General features: G+C 39.4%; 1 protein-coding gene across 3 annotated transcripts in view; it reads right to left on the reverse strand.

Annotated features, from left to right (window-relative positions):
- Positions 1–20,922, reverse strand: part of RB195_019477 (uncharacterized protein) — a gene marked incomplete at both ends in the record, with an annotated part of 72,996 nt that overhangs the window by 24,504 nt on the left and 27,570 nt on the right. For all 3 annotated transcript variants that reach the window (XM_064187333.1, XM_064187335.1, XM_064187331.1), the window contains 3 exons: positions 12,465–12,551; positions 12,603–12,728; positions 18,933–19,063. In XM_064187333.1, the coding sequence (XP_064043212.1) occupies positions 12,465–12,551; positions 12,603–12,728; positions 18,933–19,063 (344 nt within the window). The remainder of the gene's footprint in view (positions 1–12,464; positions 12,552–12,602; positions 12,729–18,932; positions 19,064–20,922) is intronic.

Consider the following 20,922-nt stretch of genomic DNA (forward strand, 5'->3'; position numbering starts at 1 on the left):
CTCGTTCCTCGCTTAACGTTTTCATTTCTGCAAAAACTCTCCGCAATCAATGATTGCGCTCAGTGATTATCTCGAATTCATTTTCAGAGACGAATACGATAGCGAAAATAACGTTGTTTTCAAGTGCCCAGAAATCCGAGTTAATGACGCAATAATAGTTCGTGCCAGCTGCAAAGCAGCTGGCTAGGAAAATTTGAAGATCAATTCACACTCCGACTTTTTTTCTTAGCCGTAGTATTATTATAAAGGAGAACACCAGAGGAAGTCACAATTGCATGCGGATGTTTTGAATAATCTACAACACTCTTGTTTCTTGTTTACGCGACTATGCTGACGGGAGATTAGCAAATTCAAAGGGCAACGTTGGTCACGCACGTCAGAGCCGCCTGTGGTGGATAGTGCTGGCATTTATGAGAGAATGCAAAGGATTCTATTGAAATTGCTTGACGTCTAGGTAGAAGCGCATGACTGCATGGGATCGCTGACGCAGATAAGCGATTAAGGATAATTTGCGACATATTAGCAGAGAGGGGAAAGATCTCGAACGTTGGTTATTGTGAAGTAATGAATCGGTTGGGCAAATTATTCTGCAAAAAGAAAAACACTCATGACACCACAAATGAATGTTTCATGCACGAACGAGAAAAGTGGATACCATATTCATGGATGTCCTCTGATACGGTAACACTTCCAATATCTCTCTCGGCATATTGGTTCAAAGCAGAAATATTTTTTGTCTATAACTATGAATAAAAGCGCGGAAACTTGTAAAAAAAAACAAAGCTAATGATCAATGGCGCTGAAGGCAGAGCAGCACAATTCAGGGTTGTCCGCAGGCAATGCTTGTGTCAGGATGTGCTGAGACTGCTGAATGAGGGGGCGAGAAAGTCCAAGCGCAGAAGTTCGAACAAGTCAGCACCTCCTTTGCGTTACAAAAAGCATCAATGACAGGAATTTCGTTAGCGCTTGACGTGGGTAAACGTTTTGTTTATTACGGAGTAGACACATGTGCACAACTCCGATAAAAAGTTGAAAAATTGCATTGGGATGTGTCCCGAAAAATAAAAATGGATTGCCTATTTCAAAACATCAAAGCTCTAAGTATACTACGACTCTATTTTGAACATTAGCTTCTTTTACTGACTCCCATTAGGAGGTTTTAGGATACTTCCATTAGAAGGATTTGGGATCTACGTCCAATCCATGAAAACAGCTCAACAAAAAACCACTTGTATCAAAGGTATTGGTATTCTCGGAAAGATTTCGTTTACTCTTCCGTTGTTGCTTTAGAAAAAGACAGACATAGAACACTATTTTGGTCAGCACTGCTAAAATTGTTTCGGTTCCACAAAACCTGAAAAAGTCCTTTTTTTCGAAACATTTCAGGAGGCGAACGAGCTTTAAAACGAATCAAGAAGTCAGGCAATAATTCCCATACATTTTGGAGAAAATCGTGTGAAGAGATGAGGATGATGAAAAGAAAGGGCAATGACGAAAACAATTCCTGCTACTGTGTTTTTATGTCACCTCACAGATATCTTCCTTGCGGTTCTCATATTCATTTCTTGCAACGTTTTTTAGGTTTGATTTATCTACCAGAAAGAACACAGGGAGCAACGTCAGCGAGAAGAAATGACACTTGGCGATGCAATCTAATGAGTTGCGAGTCGTGCAACTAAGGAAATTATAAGCACCACTATCTCACCGAGACGTCTATGGCCCCAGGGGGAATTCGTCATAAATTTCAATCTGGTAATTACGAAAGATAGCTTCCACCAAATAGTGACCAAGAGAGGAAGGAAAAGTGAAAAAAGAAAAGATTCGGGAACGTAGGTTAAGAATAAGGCTTCAGTTAGTTCTCCTTTCTACTTGTAATCTGTCTTAGATCAGGCCTAAAAAAGGTGAGCAACTACGGATCTCCAAAAAAGGCGACGTTGAAGTTAAACTTTAGAGCTCCATACTAGCACATTTCTAGCAGAGTTCCACTAGAGAGGTTTGGATTTTTTGGATTTTCAAATCACACAAGCGATACAAAGTAGTTCGATCTCTGTAGTATCACGTGAGCTTTAATTTTTCTCAAATTTCATAAGACCTCATCGAGAACATAGAGATCGAATCGGGATAGAGCCGAAAGAAAAAAGGAAGCTGGAAGATTTCGCATGTTTTCAGGTAGCACTTTTGACAAAACGAAATCCTGAAAACGTACATAGTTGGGACCTCCTGCTTTCGACAGGTGTTTCCAAAAATCCGTCTTCCTCACCTGTAAGAATTTTATTGCTTTCCGATGAAGTGGCTCGGATTCCTGGACAAAAATTGGAAGCGGTTTTGTATGAAATAGAGAGTTCTAGTAAGGTCTAATCCAAGTGCTGGAAAAGTATGCGACGTGAGCGAACAGTTGACGCCCGTCCCCACTGAAGGTGACGTCAACGTGCCAGCCACATATACACAAACATGTATCCAGGCCCAATAAACACACCATTTCATGTGGCGCTTTACTCATATCCGAGTGTGCAATCATAGACCTATTCAAGATGTATCCCTCTTGAGGATAAATTGATTCGAATGAAACCGAACAGTTACAGACGGTTTCGCAAGAGAGAAGCAATCACCAATGAAATATTTTTCGGTTATTTGGAAGTGGAGGGTGAGGAACCGCCGAATCGAGCGAATACCGTGAGAGAGGTAGTTCACCTCATAAATTATCGCCAGAAGTACTGAATTATTCCAAACGAAGACATGGTGTTATACTAAGTGAAAAATCGGATCTCTATACAGTCTCGAAGCTTTTAGCAACGGGAGCTCTAAACTAAACGTTTCTATATTAGCAAAATTTAACAAATGGAATATATCCAGCAAAAATTTTTTACAACTAGGACTCAAGGATGTTCCTGCTCGAAAAGAAGAATGGGGCAGTGAATGTGCCCTTGTACTCGACGGGAATAACATAAAACTGAGGGCCGCTCGTTTGAATAGCTAATATCAACGACTGAGTCTGACTAGGCATAGGCAGTAACATTAGGGGGGAATTCAGTAGAATTTCAAAGAATTCAAGCTACGAATCTAAGAAGTATAGCAGTATTTTATAGTAATAATCAAGCATTATAAATGTGCATAATAACAGGGCTGCTGAATAGCGATTAAATGAGAAGATCTGTAGAATAATTCAATCCATTAAGAATTAAGACAAATAATTAAGAAGTCTGGTGCTTACATTTGGATTATGGTGTGTACGTGACTGATTTCACTTCAAAAGGACCTCAAAATACTGAATTGAACACGATTAATAGGATTCCGTCACCAACATGAGAGAAAAAAACGCGAAGCATCGGTTGTTTCTTGAGATCTCGCTACCAAATACGCTAAGAAGGCCAAAAGCATAAGCAACAACAATAAGTAATGTATGAAAACAAAGGCAATGAAAACAAATAGCTCTACTTTAGAGCAGCAGGAGTAGTCTTGCACGGAAGTCTCTCAGTTCTGTGGTTGTTATATTCCGGATTTGAAGTCAAGAGCGTAACATTCGAAGAAATTTTCAACTTTTCGTTCATTAGAAAGTTCCTAATTTCCAAAAGTAGCAGTGAAAACGCAGAAACTCGCATTCAAATTTTAAAAAAAATCAGAGGCTTTAGGAGTACTAAAGGCCTCAGTTTACCCAACGAAGCAACTTTTTACAGCTATTAGACTAACACAATGAAGGAGTCCTATCTGTGCTATTGGCAGGATAATAAAATAAATGTCCTGAATTTCTGAGAGCTTCATGTTCTTGCTGGAATACGCAGAAGTCACGACAAGAACGTAGTGATGGTAAGAATTCAAAATGAAACGGAAGCTTTCTTCAAATATTGAACCGAAACTTCGAGTGTGCAGGATTCCAGCAACACGTGAAAACGCAGTAGTAAACGAGAAGTATTGGATTAAGATAGTTTATTCAAAAAGTAACCGATCAATCGTGCTGTTTGGAAGCAGCGTATAAAAAGGACACTTGCCGAGGTCCATATAAAATAAACTTGCTGAACGATTTTGCTTTTCAGCAACCTACTTCAATATGCGTTAGAAAAAGAAATTTGGTGAGTCTCAGACAAAAAATATTTCACTTTAATTTCGTCGGGATTTTCCAGAAAAGAACTTGTTTGTTCAACAGAAACTATTTCTTTTTAAAACCATTAGATTCTCTTTTAGACTACGGACGAACGCTCAGAAACTTCAGGTGCTTGATGAAAACTCAATGTTACCGGTCAATACGCTCATTACCAGCTATCATTCTTTAATATTCCTATTTCTAAATAAAAATTCTTGATTGAAATCCAACTTAAAACCGAAGAAGAACACTTTCCGATTAAACATGAAAAAAACGCAGTGATAAGAAATTACGACTGCATTGTCCACGGCTCAATACCGCCCAAAGCCGAATTTGCTACACTCTCATCCGGAATCAATAAACTGATATCGGATTCGATCACGAGGATAAGGCACTGATTTAATATCAGTCGGGCGCCGCCAATCTTCGTGTAGCCCGGAAAAGCGTTCATGATCTTCTTTGGTGTTGAACGGAAGTCGAAGGCGTTGGCGCATCCCAAAGGGGTTCATCACTTACTGCTATGTACTCGATCCTTTACTTCTGAGATGTTGACATAAAAATGATGAAAAAAGGACCAGTGGGATTCTTCGAAAAAAAAGAGGAACAATTTACGTGAGGCGAAGAAGAGCGGGATGATTCATTTTGAATGATGTCACTATCACGAGGGGTTGAGTGTGGAGAGAAGCTGCGCAGCTGTGGTGAAAGAAAATCCGCTGAGTTCCCATGAGAAATACTGAGGTAGAGACTGAGCATAAACAAGGAATGAGGAGAAAAACAAGTGAGAGATTCCTGCCCACAGGAACGCGCTGCATCCAGCTGCTGCATCCCGAAACGATCTTTTTTGTTCCACATACAATTCTGCCAGTTCATATTAAAGCTAAATATATACAGTGTGATGCTTATCGAAAAAAATTGTATACGTTAATCGATCTGAACGAGACCAACTGTACATCATCAATGTTAGTGGCTGGACATGGCATATGGCTGAATGCTCCTAGAAGCAGATCAGAGAAGACCACAGAATCCAAACTTTTTTTGATTTAGTTTCACTCTTATAGGTCATGTGAGAATTTTCGAACAACTTCCTTCTAAACATGCAGAAGTCTTAAGAAAAATTTTTTGCAGAATTTTTTTTAGAGAACCAGAATATTTCGAAGAAGATTTCTAGTCTTTAACGCTCAAAGATATTTCGAATACTAGCTTGCAATTTTGTACAGTTCAACTCACAACATTTGTGTTCATAGTTTCTTTTTAGCCACCCCGTAGGGACTTTTAGTGCTGAAACCTCATCGTGAAGAAACAGCAATTTTAGCTTTTGGATTTTTGAATCTTTCTGTGAAAAAAATTAGTTTATGGAAGAATAACGCTGACATTCGCGCTTTCAATGCTGTTTTTAATTAGCCATGACTTGTTGTGCTTGCAGCTCTCAGGGATTCTGAGCCAATCAAAACACACAGCGCAGAAACAACACTGACGACAGTCGTGTAAAAAGAACTCGATTGATTAACGAAGGATCCCTCAAAATCTTTCAAAAAAGATAACATCTATAAATAATGAATCACGGCTATCCAGAATTACAGCTATCCACTTAAATAATTAAGAGGAAAATTACGTATATGGATGGAGAATTTGTGTCACGCAGCAACAACTGGGAGTTCTTAGCAAAATGAGGAGTGAAAATTTTGATTGTGTGAATGCGGAAGAACAAGGATGAGTCAAAATTGCTCACCGGAACATAATCGACGGACGAGTGCGAGCATCTGCTACAACATGAGCAGCGATATTCCCTCGAACAACTGGTACACTGTCCGATCAGATGCAGTTCGCGCATGCTATTCGAGGATGTTTTGCTGCTACGATGAAGATAATGACGGTTGTGATCGTGATTGCTTCCAGGGTGACTGTGTCGTTGCGCATCCGAATAAGGCGAGTAGCATATCTGCTTCTCCAGGTCGCTCGCACTTCTCTTTAGAGGTATCGTAGCACTTTTCATTCTGCAAGTGTTTTTAACAGAGCGAAAAATAGCGGATTCGTGCGAGAGGATCAACACGACAGCAAGAAGCGCGAACTGCTTGGACTATGCACCAAGAAGACGAACTTTTGCTAGATCTGAAGTCGTACGATCGAATGATGAGTGTCCGAGGACAACGCAAGCGTGGATTAGCCCTTTTAGCGGTAATTGAATACGTTGTCATGGAGGAGTGAAGGTCAAAAACTGGATACTAACGAGAAGGATTTAAGGAATTGCAGCAGGGATGAAAGGAGAAGTGCAGGATAAACTCGAACATACTTCTACTTTTATTTCGGGTTTTCAGTCCGCATAGTAGAGATGAAGAGGGCTCCAACAACAATAGACTTCATCAATATGAATAAACTACTAATAACCATATACTACTAATAACCTGAACTAAACAACTGCTTTCATAGTTGCATCTTTCATAGACTCAGCCGGACATTTCTTTTCCACTTCCATTTCTTTTTCTACTGCAAATCATAGACAATAGGATTTGAATGGTTCTCAAAAATTGTCAAATATTCATTGCTTTCATTGCTTTAATGCATACAACTGTACTTTAATCCAAGTAAAGTCTTTGCATGCCTCAGGACTAATAACGTTTTTTAGGAATGGAAGTTTCTCGAGCTAATCTATGTAGATGATTAAATAGTTTTTTTTAGTGTTTCAATGAAAACACTTTCTCATTAAGATTTGTGCAGATTCAGAAGTTAGTTCTTCCCTTGGGGTATCTTTCAGCAAATATTGCTAAGATATGTGATTTACTCGCATTGAAACACAATTACTATGGTGATAAAGTGCATCGAAGGAAATTATGCACGGAAATGCAGAGGTTGAAGGAATTTCAGCAAAACTGACAGTCTTTCAGAACTCGCCAATGGTAGAGTAGCGTAAAATGCGTCATCCGAACCTTCTGTTGCCACTTCCGTGACTTTTTTCTAGCGTTATGATTAACGTTTATTTACTCTGGACAAGGGCAGAGCCTCGTAAAGTCATTGAGCTAAGAAAAAATAAAAGAAAAAAACCAATAAAGAACACTGCCACTCATTTCACACCAATAGGCTGCTTTGGAAGAAAAATTCGGATCTTTTTAAACATTGTTCACTTTTCCTGTTAAAGGCAACAAGTGACTCAACGATCCCGAAATAGGAAACGAGAAATCTTACCAGTGTTTTCGCCCGAAAATTTGTACAAACGATTTTTGGGTGAGTGAATGAGTATAGCTTTTTTTGTTTTTAATCAGGATTTGTGATAACCTTAAACATTGATATCTGTGTAAATTACACGATTGAGAGCACCATACCGAGGTAGCCTCTGGATGTCAAAGGCTTATATAGACGAGGCAAAACAAAAAACACTACTACAAAATTAAAATGAAAAGCCTCGCTTTTTCTGTTCAAAAAGTCTACAGTCTGAGTTGAAATTTTAATCAAAAGAAAATGTTAAAGAAAGATATACAACTACGGCCAATAAGTCACAAATTTTGGTTTTTTTCCTACAAGTTTGGATTCGGTCATTTCAACGTTGTGGAGACGACATTCACATTTCGTTTTCCAAATCGCGCATAACAAAAGTTTTTTTCAATTTCTTTTTTCTCCAACTGGAAGTGCAATCATTTTCAAGAAAGAAGGAATGGTATAAGGACAACTCTTTTTTTTCTTTTGCAAGTTAATCTCACCTGAAGATAAAAGAAAAGTGTTAAATAGGATTTTTTTTCAGAACATAGATTAAATTTTTTTCATAATAGGACAGCACTCAGTTCATTTGAAAACTTTACCGTGAAAATCATCCTAAAATTTGCATGTAAGCATACATACTTCGTATTCTCATTAAGAAACCTTTTTTCTGAGTTTTTCAGAGAAGTCTGAATGAATAGAAATGAATTCATCTGTTGAATAGAATATAAGTACAAATGGCTTAGTTCATAAGAAGGAGAAATTGTGGTACTTCCTCTCGTGTTGACCTCAACATGCAAATCCTTTGGCAAAATGTATTAGCTTCTACGGAATTTTTTAAAGAGTAATTACGGCGCTTTGAAAGAAAAACGATGTATTCTGTATGGCACATAAGTTCTGCATATAATAACTTGCACTGAATAGTAAATAGTATATGTATACTATATATACTATGTATAATTTATATACTATATATAATATATATAATATATATTACATATATTAAATTGATCATAACAAGAAAAAGTTTTCATTTGTCTTTATGGAATTATTGCAAAATGACATTTCATAAATTCTTTTCTCTCTGTAACAAAACATCAAAACTTAACGGAGTAATTGGACAGGATTTTGATAATGCCATGAGAGCACTACCCTGTTATTTTGTTTATGAATTTAGAGGATCTTGACTTTGTTTAGATACAGAGGTATAAAGAATTCTGGTATTTTTTTCAATTCCTCACTAACATGCCAGGATCGAAAGGTTAACTGTTCTTCGGCATTGACGGCTCCGACTTTTTTCCGGCCTATTAGACGCGTGAAAATTGAAGGATGGACAGAACTCGACGACAAATTTTACTACTCTTTGAAATGAGTTTCGAACTTGTTGGCTATATCCCTACAGAATGCATTTTTTTTGCGAGTTATTAATAAAACGTCAGGTTGAGCTCAGTCTATGTATGTAGGGGTTAGTATTGAATTAAATTGCAGATTTTTTTGAAAACGTTTTCACACAATAAACAACAATATTTTAGTACAGTGTAATTTTTAATTTTTTTTTTTTTTTGAAAATAAAAATGGTCTCATTCTCAGCTCCGCTCTTAAGGCGTTCTCTCTTAAGACGTTCTTAAGACGGTCAGCGAGTGGGATTTATTCCGTGAGATGGTATTTCCCTTAAACTCTTCAGCATTAATAAAAAATAAGAAATTCACGATACAAAAATCTATTTTCTGATTTGTCACAAACGTTGGAACTGTTTTGTTTTCGACTTCAGATAGAAGAGACATGAGTGAGGACTGAAAACTACTGTAGAAGCAAACAAAACCTCATATAGAATAGGATTAGCAAAAGAAGCCATAAACAACAAATCAAGTCGAGAGCTGCGAACGTACGGTTACTATGGCAGTCTACACAGGAAGAAGCTCAGGATACGTACCCCATACAGAAGGCGAAAAGCAGATGTCAACGAATGAGTCCGAAATGTCCGGATAGGGCGTGTCGAAGTGAGCGCAAGGGAAGAAACCGCCGCCCACAGCCTTCTTTGCTTGAAGGTACACTAGTTACCTCAATCAAGACACTTGTGGATTTCAATATGTACTCTGTAGAATAAGATCGTTAACCGTTGGGATCTCATAGTAACAACTCAACTAAATAATATATATGAATAATATTGTGAAACAAATCCACATTCACACAAAGGTAATCAACGTATGATGAAAATCTGTTCGACCAAATGTGTGAAATGTTTTCCAGGATATGAATCATCTGGTTCCTCTAACGAGTAGAAAATCTACTCAAACTTTTCACTTCTACTGGCACGACCGTGTCTGCAATTAAAATAACTTCTTCGAACGTTTTAAATCCGAAATGAAGACGATTTCTTACTTAGAGCTCAGACCTACTACTCAGCACTGTGTGAAGAGATTACTTTATGCTATTTCGAGTAATGATGAAATGTCAAAGAAAAATAATATTTCTGTACAAGAAGGAGACCTTCTCTTCCAGAGCTGTGCCTAGATTGCCCTTCTAAGAATTGGCAGTATGAGGTCTTGGCGAAAAAACCTCGTTGACGCTTCGCCTCGTACCTCATTAGAAATCCGCAGAGAATTGAACACGTTCTGCTGGGAAAAAAGAGCAGTGACTGCCAGATTTCATCACCTTTTCATAGTCTACCACCATCTTTAGCGAATAAAAATATGCATAAATAATTGAGAGAACTCAGAGCTCACCTCATGCAGGTTTGCACATTAGAAAACTATGTTGATAACTTAAAAGGGGAATTTTGAAGAAAAGAAGCGAAAAGGAGTTTCGAAAGATCAATAATTAAGGGCAACGTCACAGTGTTGTACAAAAATTTGTACTGTTTCATCAGTTGTTGAGGTAAATCCATAAGAAGAGTAGTTCTTTACAAAAGGTGAACACTAACGACAATTTAAAGGTGAGACAAGGTTTCCTATTTAAAATATTATTGCTTACATTGTGAAATCTAGCCGAAAACATAACTAATTTTTCATCAGAGAAAACTGATCTGCCGAAATAAAACCTCGTGCTTCAATTTAAAGGAGCATCGGTAAATCAGAAACATAAGTGCCTAAGTAGTAGTTGCCTTAAGGCGGTGACTCGCGTCAACGAAAAAAAAAACTGTTTACTCGAATATTGTTCATTACTTCACATGGTCTTTAAATTTTGCTATAGAGATTGCTAGAAAACATGCATAATTTTACATTCTTCCGTTTGTTTTCCACTTTTGGTACGATACTCATCACTACATATCCGTAATCCAGTGCTATCCGTTTCTTCACATGTTTTCTGTCAAAAGAAATGTAATAGTTCTCTAAATTTCCTGCATTTTTGCTGAAACAACGGCTTTTCCTCACTTCTACATCAAACAAGCTCTCGGATCATGTGAAATTTAAAGTATTCCTTGAAAATTATTGGCTTCCTTTCATGCTACAGAGCCTTACATCGGTCACAATACATCGTAAGTCACACTGACACTGTGCTGGACAAAACTGATTTTTCCAAGTATTATTAACACTGAATGCACAACCAACCTGAACGGTTAAGCTAACGACGTAATTCCCTTCAATTTTTCTTCTGGTTGGATCTACTTATAATCTTAGTAGAAAAGCGAAATGAAACTATTAATGCACCCTATTCAGCAGCACTAGCCAATTAGCCACTTTCTTAGAATTCAAAATTTCAGATCCTGGCAAAAAGAGTTCCAAAATGAGCTGAATCAGGATATAAGAACTCAAAGGAACATCTATTACGTCCTGTTTATTGATGTTTTCTAGAATAGAAGTGAATATGAGAAGAGAAGTGATATGAGATCTCAAGAAAATACAACCTGGATTAAAACGTAGAAAGCAGTTAAAAGGACAATCGCCAAAGATATTCCTAGAAATGGGTCTCCGAAATAGCTCGCATTGGCATTCGTGAACATCTCATGGAACCACAATCTCAGCATTCACTCGCATATGAGATTTCTGGTCTCGAAAGGCGTCGACAAGAATCAAAAATCAGAAAAATCAGAGAAGCCCTCCAAGCCGGTTCATTGCAAGTAGTATGTGTTATGATTCTGCTTTGCGTTTCAAAAAAGGATAATTCCAGGTAATGGAATACGATGAATTTTTTTTCACAATTTTAGAGAGCATGCTTCTTTTAACTCATCGAGATCATTAGTACATAGCTGCAGTCGTTTATGGAGCAAGATAAGGGTATGTGGTATCGTCGCCGAACTTTTTCTGTGATGGTGACGCATTCACGACGAAAGCAGGCACGGATGCATCGGCTCTCTAGTGCATCTACTCGTCGATTTCACATTTACGCCGCTCCCTTTTTCCCCGAAGCATCAGTCCGCACGTTCGTTGCAGGTCCACGACATAAATCCGGTTGCAGACGTTCCACAATATTTTTAAGCATGTTTCTAAACACAACAGTACCAAAGAAACTTGTTACTCAACAGAAATAATCCCTTCAGTGCAAAAAAAAGTGAGTTCAATGAACGAGACACAACAATTTCACCGACAGAGGTCCTCATAGCGATTCCTTTCTTGATTCACATCTTTCTTCAAATTATTATAACAGCTAGCATCTACTTATTTTTTTCTTTCCTCTTTCCTTTCCTCTCAATGTTTTGGATATCTAAAATCAGAGAAAAGAGAACTTTTTGACTCTTTATTGAGTATGAAGACATTTGATTGTATGATCGAGAAACGAGGTTAGTCTGAGAATTAGGTTGAGCAAAGCAAAACTTTCCAACAGAGCAGCGGGTGATTCTGAAATGTTTCCGCTGTGTGCACCTGTCTAGAAGAAAATTCTGAAGAAAACCCTAAAAAAATCAGCAAGTGTGGAAAACTTCACGTTAACAAAATGCAGCATATTTTACTCTTTTAATTTGTTGGGCTAAATAGAAAATCCTAACTATTGAACCTGAGCTCGACATAAGAAATTTCCTTCAATTCCAACCAAATCACCAACTGTATATATAGACGTGTGACGAGTTTTTTCTTTTATAAATCCAACGTCAAAGAGCTCTACAAGTTTCCTAAGTCCAAAACTACTATTCTCCTTAGCGATTAGCATCGGATACCCGAAAACCCTGTCTTGAACATCTCTCAAGGCCGAAAGAAACACTTGAGAGTCATGAAATACGAAACCCTCTGGAAGTGGACAGCACAAAACAATAACAACTTACGTTGGATACGATCAGCTGCTCACCGCTGTAGGGATTCTCAACTACGCAAGGAAGTCCGAAGTCGTTGAAAGAGTGAAGAGAGAGTGGCTGAAGCAATTCCAGTTATAAGAAGATGACGAGAATCAGAAAAAAACCTACCGTATGGGGATTCAGAAGGGTTGCAACAGCCCGAAGGCATGAAACGACGTTAGGCGGTAGGTCACGATTTGCCATCATATCCACCACCAGACCTCGTGCTTCCGACACGTTTGAACTTTGCACATTCTGAAAATTGACCTTGTATTGATTAGAACAGAAATTACACGTTTTTGTTTAAAAAGCAACTTTACGGCATTGAGTCTATCATTTCAGGAAAGATGTCTGTTCGTTCTGAGGTCATTAAGGACCTACATAAAAAAAGAACTATTCCTTTCTAAAATAATGTTGGTAGAACTACTCAAGAGCTCAACTGTTCCAAGACAGCCACATCCGGCTTATTCATTCAAATAGATACCAAAGTGCTCGAATAATAAAACGTCTGAATGCCCTAAAAATTTCCAAGAAGTTTGTACAATGACAACAATGATGGAGATGTCGGAATTGGTCGATCTAGTGGAATCTGATCAGGTTTATCAGCACCCATTCAGATTTTATTGAATTGTGACGGGTTACGTAAAACGATAGAGCTCGTCTCAGACCTAGCTCGTCGAGCAGTTCTTCAGTGCGCGTGTAGCTCGATTCAGATCACTGAAATCGACCATTCCTTTATAGTATAGGAGTAAGTCCGGCTTCATTTAAGCATATGTTCTAGACCTGTTTGACCTATATAACTTGCAGAAGGTATTCGGATATTGGAAAAAGGACGCTGTCGTCCAGCAGACCGTCAAGCACACAAACACATGGGTCAAATGCCTAAGGGGAGCGAGTAATTTCTTACAACAATTTTATGATAGGGTCGAAACAAAATGATCTACGATTCAGTTGCATGCGCTCGAAGCGACGTGGTGGATACAGCGGTTGGAGTCACCCACCACAATTCCGATTGCTACCTCCATCGCGGCGCTTCGAGCGCAGCCTCTTACGCAACTGCACCGTGGTTCACGTCGTTTTGACCCGACTATAACGTTTTTCTCACACTGAACTCTTGAACTGAAGACATTTGGCGCCTGCGGAATTATAAGCGAGACGTCGACTGCCGCAGCATACGGAATAGGAACGTATGGATGGTTTTATCGCGCGAGCTCTTGCTATTGATCGAAAAGGATTAAACGAAGCTATCTCGAAGACGACACCTCAGCGATGATGACGCGGCGGACGATGACATCAGCCCCTGATTAAGCAAGGCAATTAAGTCATATTTGGTGCATAATGTGTTCAGCCGCTAGAGGGCGATGCAAATCCGATCCGTGCTAGAACATGGCGAAAGACTGCGTGTAGGAGAAAGAAAAAACGTTGGTTGCATCAACGTCGATTGCTCACTCGGTTCAACACATTCCTTGGCAACGTGTATGTGTTCTTTGGCAATGTGTGTGTGTACACAAGTAAGCATTAGAGTAGTATTACCAATTTTACCTTTGCCGTTTGAACTTGATCCTTTTAATCTTGTTCTCACTAACATTCTCCGATCCCTACCTTTGAGCACTGATCCTAACATAACCAACATCACCTTAGAGCTAACCTATTAAAAGTAGCGGAAATTTGCCAAAACGTGACCAATATAAAGGCACTGCAGCAAGAACACCCAAACAGTTCAGCCTCTGATGGAAGTTTTATTGAAAGCAAAACAACGACAGAATTCAATCAAATATTCTCAAGGACTTGTAACACAACTCTCTATCTTAAGATTTCTGTGCCTTTGTTCTTGGGTTTTTCCCATCAATTTGCCGAGAACATAGAATGTTCAGTCTTGAGAGAGTGACATTAAGTAAACGGTTCGGAAGTGATCATTTTAGATAAAACTAAGGATTAGAAGAAAAAAACAGAAGAAAGTCGGCTAGCAGCAGTCTCTTGCATAATTCTTGCTTCTGGAATATTAGGCACACTTTACATATTCCATACAAAATCACTTCTACTTCAATATTAGTTTTTGGTTGAAAGTCCATGGCACCCATGTGGAGAGTTCCACCGAAAACAGAATTGGGCGTTAACGTTAGTAAGACTAGCGGAGCCACATAGCGGTGTTATCGTAGTTCACCTGTGCTCATTCTCAACGTGTCAACATGCATCACACAAACGATGAAATACAAACGTTGCTGCTGAGAACTCCGCTCACATTTAATACGCAGGCAGGGTAGCACTGGATGCAAGCGGTCGATACTAACGAATGAATGGTATATCAGGGTCAAAACCACATGAAGCGCAGTTGCGTAAGCAGCTGCGCTCGAAGCGGCGTGGTAGAGTCATCGAGCGGGGACCCTTGCTGGCATCATCCATCGCTGCGGTTCGCGATCTAACGTCGATTCCCACTGCCATCTGAACAGCGCTGCTTCGAGTGCAGCGCTTACGCAAGTGTACCTTGCTTCACGTCGTTTTGACCTGATCAGATTACAACTGATCAAAACTTCATGGATGCTTCCTCTTCGTTGAAATCACTCTCGATGTTCTTTTATTTACTTCTCTCATATTTTTGAGGTTTACGGTCGTAGCCACAAGAGTTTGGCACCGCTGATGCGACGCATATCCATGTAGCACTAGTGCTGAACCCCCCTGACGAACTCGCAGATCGAAGAAGTGCTACAAGTGTGATAGACGGTTCAGAAGGTTAACTCCCACTTCTACTGTGCGCTCCTCGTCAGGTTGAGTTCTTTCGGCGGCGACTACAGCACACCTCCGCCAGGGTATGCAAGGTGTAATTTTGACGTGGCTGAGTTACACACGTTTTTTGTTTGAGCGACAATTTTATTGATTCAGGAATTGATTCAGTGCTCAGACATTGTACGTTGTATCCAACTTTTTGTGTCCTATATCTACGTTATCGCCGAATAGATTCAACTGGGTTGAGGCGACGCATTCGCGGAGAGTAATCACCCGGATGCTCTGTCCTTCTGAGTGGATGCCAGTTGTTCGATGGTGCAGTTTCGCTGTGCTGATGAACTCGTCGGCAGTTTCCCGCGTTCGCTACGACATCGCTTCAGTCGTGCTGAACGCGTTCGCGACTGTGTTCTGTTCTTCTTCCAATTTGTGTTCCTGAGATAAAGGAGCATAGTCGACCAGAAGAAGTTCGATTTTTGTAAATGACCAAGGTAAATAGTTTAGCTGTTGTTCTGTGCATAAATCTTGCTCAAAATCCTTCTCAAAATCAAAACTCTTCCTGCAAGCTTCAGGAAATAGGCACATCGCAAGCTGCTAAGCTTAAAGCGAGAATGAGAAGGAGTTGGAAGAAAAGGACGAAAAGAACTCGGAAAAACGAGAAACTAAACGTAAATGGGCATCCGGGATCCTTCGATTCTTCAACATAGCCACCACTCTTTCCTTTGCTCGCCGTGTCAGAATAGTTCTGAGGGCGCTGCTAACGTGCGCGTCATTCGTGAGGAAAACCGCAGTTAGGAACCCACAACCGACTGCTGTCCTGACTCGGTCGTGACTCGTCGTCGTTCCGTTTCACCCAACATATACAAGTGATAGCAGAGGAAATAAAAAGAGCGGGTCAAGCAGAGGAGAAGTGTACGTTAGAATGCGGCAAACACGTTGGGCGCACCTGGTCAGCACATTTGATGCCGACTATGCTAGTAAGACATATAGTCGTGACGGCGACAGTAATCTGGTGAACAGCCCAATAGCGAATTGCCACTGCAAGCGTTCGAAGCAGCTCAATGGATGTATTTTAAAATATTGCAACAAGATAGTAGGAGTGCACCCTTCATCAAATTATTGCCAACATTAGTTATGTTGCAGATTTCTCAGAATCCTTCCTAAACGTGATAACTTACGATTCTCGCTTATTCGTCAGTTTCAAGGCGTAAATACACGATCTTAGATTATATACATAACTTTATTAGTTTTACACGTTTGGAGCCAGGGATTAGTATAGTTTTCTGCTTCAGTTTTTGAATATGGAATGAGGTTCATATAGAAGATCTGCAAAGGGCATTCATAGTTCAACTTCGTCACGCAATACTTGACGTGTGCATGTACTTTTCTGTGCTACGCTGATCATATTACCCGTTTGACGACAAAATATGGGGACTATGAATTTCATGCTCCCATTCCGATTCTATTTCGGATGCCGAAGGCAATGTCGTTCAAAGGCAAATTAATTATAATTATTAATTAACTTCATTGTCAATTGTTCATTTTAATTCGAGAGAAAAACAATGACATCAGTCCTTTTACTATATAGAGGAGGAAGCACAAAAATAGGTATACGGTTAAAAAGAGGTATGCAGTGCACTTTACTGTTCACTACCTTGCGAATACCAAATCACGTCAGCTTATCAATATTTTATATCTTCACTGCTTTCCATTCCTTGTTTATGATTGTAACCTAACAATTCTTCGGTTGTTTCTGCAATATAAAAATTGCCGAAAAAAAGGATCCAAAGAAATAGTCACGGCGAAACTTTTTGCGTCAGCTTGACGTGCTCAGTGGAGACGGGCGCCCGCCCCGGTGATCGCTAGGGAGATGACGTTGATGGCAACGAAATGAGATTTTGCTACGGATGCGACTATGATATAATCCTTATCATAGAATATCACAAATAATGGCGAAAATAATTCTCTTGGTGGGAAAAAACAGAGAAAAAAAAGCTCAGAGGAGCTCATCGGCACCATCCTTTTATCGTCGTCCAATGAATTGAGGACGTAACGTATGAAGCCGACACAGTACGACCTGTGGCGACTGCTGCAGTATCGAGGAGAATCTTATAGGTATCACTTCGGAGGATATTCTATTACTCAAAGAAGTGGTCTTGATCACTTAGCATTACTTTTTAACGAACATTTCTTGAAAAATTGTACAATACGTTAAACCGTGCGTTTAACTACCAAACCACAGAAGAAAATTATTAAATTATTATTATTATCAAATTATTACGATTATCAAATTGTCCGAAAAAAGTGCGAAATTTTCCTAGCACACATAAAAATGGTGGTCTGCACATGCTAGATAAACACAGCTGTCAAGAGTTCCCAATTTCTATGTGTCAATAATAGTTTGACAACATATCGATAATTGCCTGAAGGGATTGTCCACGGCACACTCGATTACCCTTGCGGTCGGCTTACCTTTAGTTGGCAAATTTGCAGCGTAAATGCAAAAGTATCGTTACGGAAGGATATCGTCGGTCCGGTCAGTTCGATAGCTTACAAAAACGCGATCATCACCTCTGGCATGTTCGGCACTGCTTCACCCCTTATCAGCGGTCGCTTCAGTGCGATCGAGAATGCTGCTCCGTCTCGTCGTCTAACTGTTGTCTTGCAATATTAACTACACGTTCTACCTCTACATTCTTCCTCGACGTACACCCTCGATGAAGTTCTATGGAGGGCAAGCAACATAGCCAGCTGCAGAATGGAACGACTTGATTACCATAGCTTAAGATACGCTTTTTGAGTAATCATGGGAATTCGCATAGCAAAGGCGAACAGACGAACAACTTTGCGTTTTATTTCCACTATGTCACGTTCATCTAACGAGCATTATTACAGTAACCTAATTTGTACATAGGTCCCTGAGACAATGATGTGAAAACTATCAAAAAAAAAGAACTCTTCTAAACTTCTAAGTAATTCTTCAAAGTTCAGAGGAGAATTCTCATGTCAGCCTTTTTTTGAAAAACTTGATATCCTAGTTCACCACTAGTCAAAATCCCTGCAGTTTGCAAATTCAAAGAGATAAAAAAAATAGTAACATTAATATCAAAGGTAATGATATTTTCAGAAATATCGGGTAATACGCTTCTCACTTTTTACTGACTCGAGGCAAAGTTGCACAAACCCATAATCCATGACGTTGAAAATTTGAAAAATGTTTACTCTCATCAAAAAGAAAGCTCTTCGTTCCACATAGTCATTCCCATGTACATATATCATTAAATAAACCCTAAATCTATAGTGGTAAGTAATAGCTGGATACTGTAACATAGAGTTTGAGTAAAAATAGCAAAATAACTTTTATTTTAGACTCCGTAACGTGGGCGCAGTCACCTCCGAATATATTTCGGCATGTGCTCTGCGGAGGCAAGCACTGGTACCCGCCCCTGCTGATAGATGGGAAAATAATCGACAGAACTGTTGTGACGAGGTGAACAAAGAACGATTTTGCAACCACTACCACTAATTCCAATTAGGAGAAATAAAAAAGAAAAGAACGAAAAGAAAAAAACATTGAAAAAGAATCACGATTAGCCTGTCACCGTTATCCTCGATCGATTTACCGTCCCATCATTTGGCGGATAGCGATTCAGTCAATAACGTAGCGTGTGAGGTCCACACAATATGCCACTCGATGCCATCGTTCAGTAAAAATTCAACGAAGGTATGTATTCTTACCTGCATTTTACCGAATGTAAGACTGTTCGCCGGGAGACTCGTCCTACGCTGTCTCATCGCCTCGTGGAACGTCTTCTGCATTGAACCGCCCGACATAGCGCTCTTTCCCGAGGACAGCGCAGGAGGGCAGGCTGTAAAAAACACTAAAAGTTTTGTGCTGCTGGGGGGATTTGTCCCCATATGTGATGAATGGAGATCGAGAAAAGTTGAAGGAGAAAGGTGGATAATTTTCGAAAAAAAAGGCATATTTCTGAGTGAAATAAAGTGCAACGGTACAAAAAGACGCCTGCGTCAGATCCGCAGAAGCTTAACCTCTTAAAGTTACAGTGGTCCCTTGGAATGATAGAAAATTCATCGTAAGTAAATTCGGATCGAGACCAGATAATCACCTCAAGGTGAATTAGAATTCCATAATTGGAAAAAGCGAGAGAACTGAAATGAGACATATCATCTAACTCTCTGAATTTGAAGTGTAGGAATGAATACAATAAAAGAAAAAATAAAATATATAGCAGTTCTTTGCTTTACTGAGCAATAGTGGATAAAAAAGGGTACAGGCAGCTCCGAGAGAAGAGGAAAAATGATTTTGGAGAAAAGACGTATTTGTCGGACATGACACCGGTCGTGTACTATTCAAGGCGAAAATTTGTGCATAAAAGCGTAGAAGTACGGGAATTTTGTCTGACTGAAGCATGAGTTACTGAAAAAGCAACTTCACATAAGTGATGACGTCGCTACATGCACCTACATACCTTTTATGCAGCGAAAGGAATAATTGGCTTAGCAAAAACCATAAAACTATCCTTAAAACTAGTACAACAACTGTTCCAATCATGGAATAGATTCGGTGTTTAGTATCGTTGCTTGCTGTTTTTTTTTAAATCTAGGCAAATTCACTATGAAATTCACGAAAAAGTGTATGAAGCTGTTTCCGTTAGCCAAACGTAGAGGCAGTACAAATTTGTGGGCAGCAAAAATGCACCAGAGTGTAAAATCCATTTTAAGCCTATGGGATACATTGGAGCACGCCTTCAGAGATAAGAAATACGGGAAAAGAGCAGCTTATGGTGGAGTGTGACAGTGTAGATATAGATGTCGTGAAACGAGTCCTTTCATAAGGCTGCCGATTCGGAAGAGCAAAAAGGGGAAGGAGAAATCGTTGTGCACGGTCACAACAAAAAGATGATTCTTATTGCAACTTTCAAAAAAAAAACATGGGCTAGAAATAAGAAATCGAAAGGTCGGAAATTTTTGTTCGGGTAACTTGAAATGATCCTGAACGTATGTGGTATTCCGACAGTTAAAGAAGAGCTGAAGCGTATTGGTATTTCCTTGAGATTTCGAGAACAATAGTAATTAGTTTAGGTTTTTCAGCTAGTTTTAAGGAAAGAAGTCTTTCAAACAGATTTTTTTTCCCAAAAATGTAATATTACTGTTAGCTCTAGACAATTTTTCTTGAAGTTTCGTCTGAGTCAGGCTGCAAGCAATAGCGAGCTATATAAAAGAGATTATTGAAGTTTTTCGTTTCTTCAAGCTGGTGTACTGCTTTTATATATGCATAGCAGCTCACAGATTGGATGTTTCTGTATAGGAATCTCGGCAAATATTCGAAGAAATGATGAAATTGAGTTGAGATCAAGAACGAAGATGTAAAGTAAAAAGATGTTCGGGAAGTTTGTGACTCAAGCAGCGCACAAGGAAGTGAGGAGGGTGCGAACTCGTTGGGAGCTTCTTTGAAACAAAACACGATAGAAAGGAAGTAGCTGTGTATTGTGCGAGCCAGACGCCGTGATATGGGATGCACAACGGTCGGTGAGAATGGAGTGTTTCCCTTTCGCTCAAACAAAAAGTCTCGCTTGAAAACAACGGAAACTATCAATACGAGTGCATTCATAGGTGAAAGCTGAATCAATCTGCCAACAATTTCACATCGCCATACAGCCGTTGCCTGCTCAACCACAGACATTCAACAAAAACAACAAAATCACTT

The sequence above is a fragment of the Necator americanus genome, chromosome II, assembly GCF_031761385.1.
Source record: "Necator americanus strain Aroian chromosome II, whole genome shotgun sequence".
Classification (NCBI taxonomy): Eukaryota; Metazoa; Nematoda; class Chromadorea; order Rhabditida; family Ancylostomatidae; genus Necator; species Necator americanus.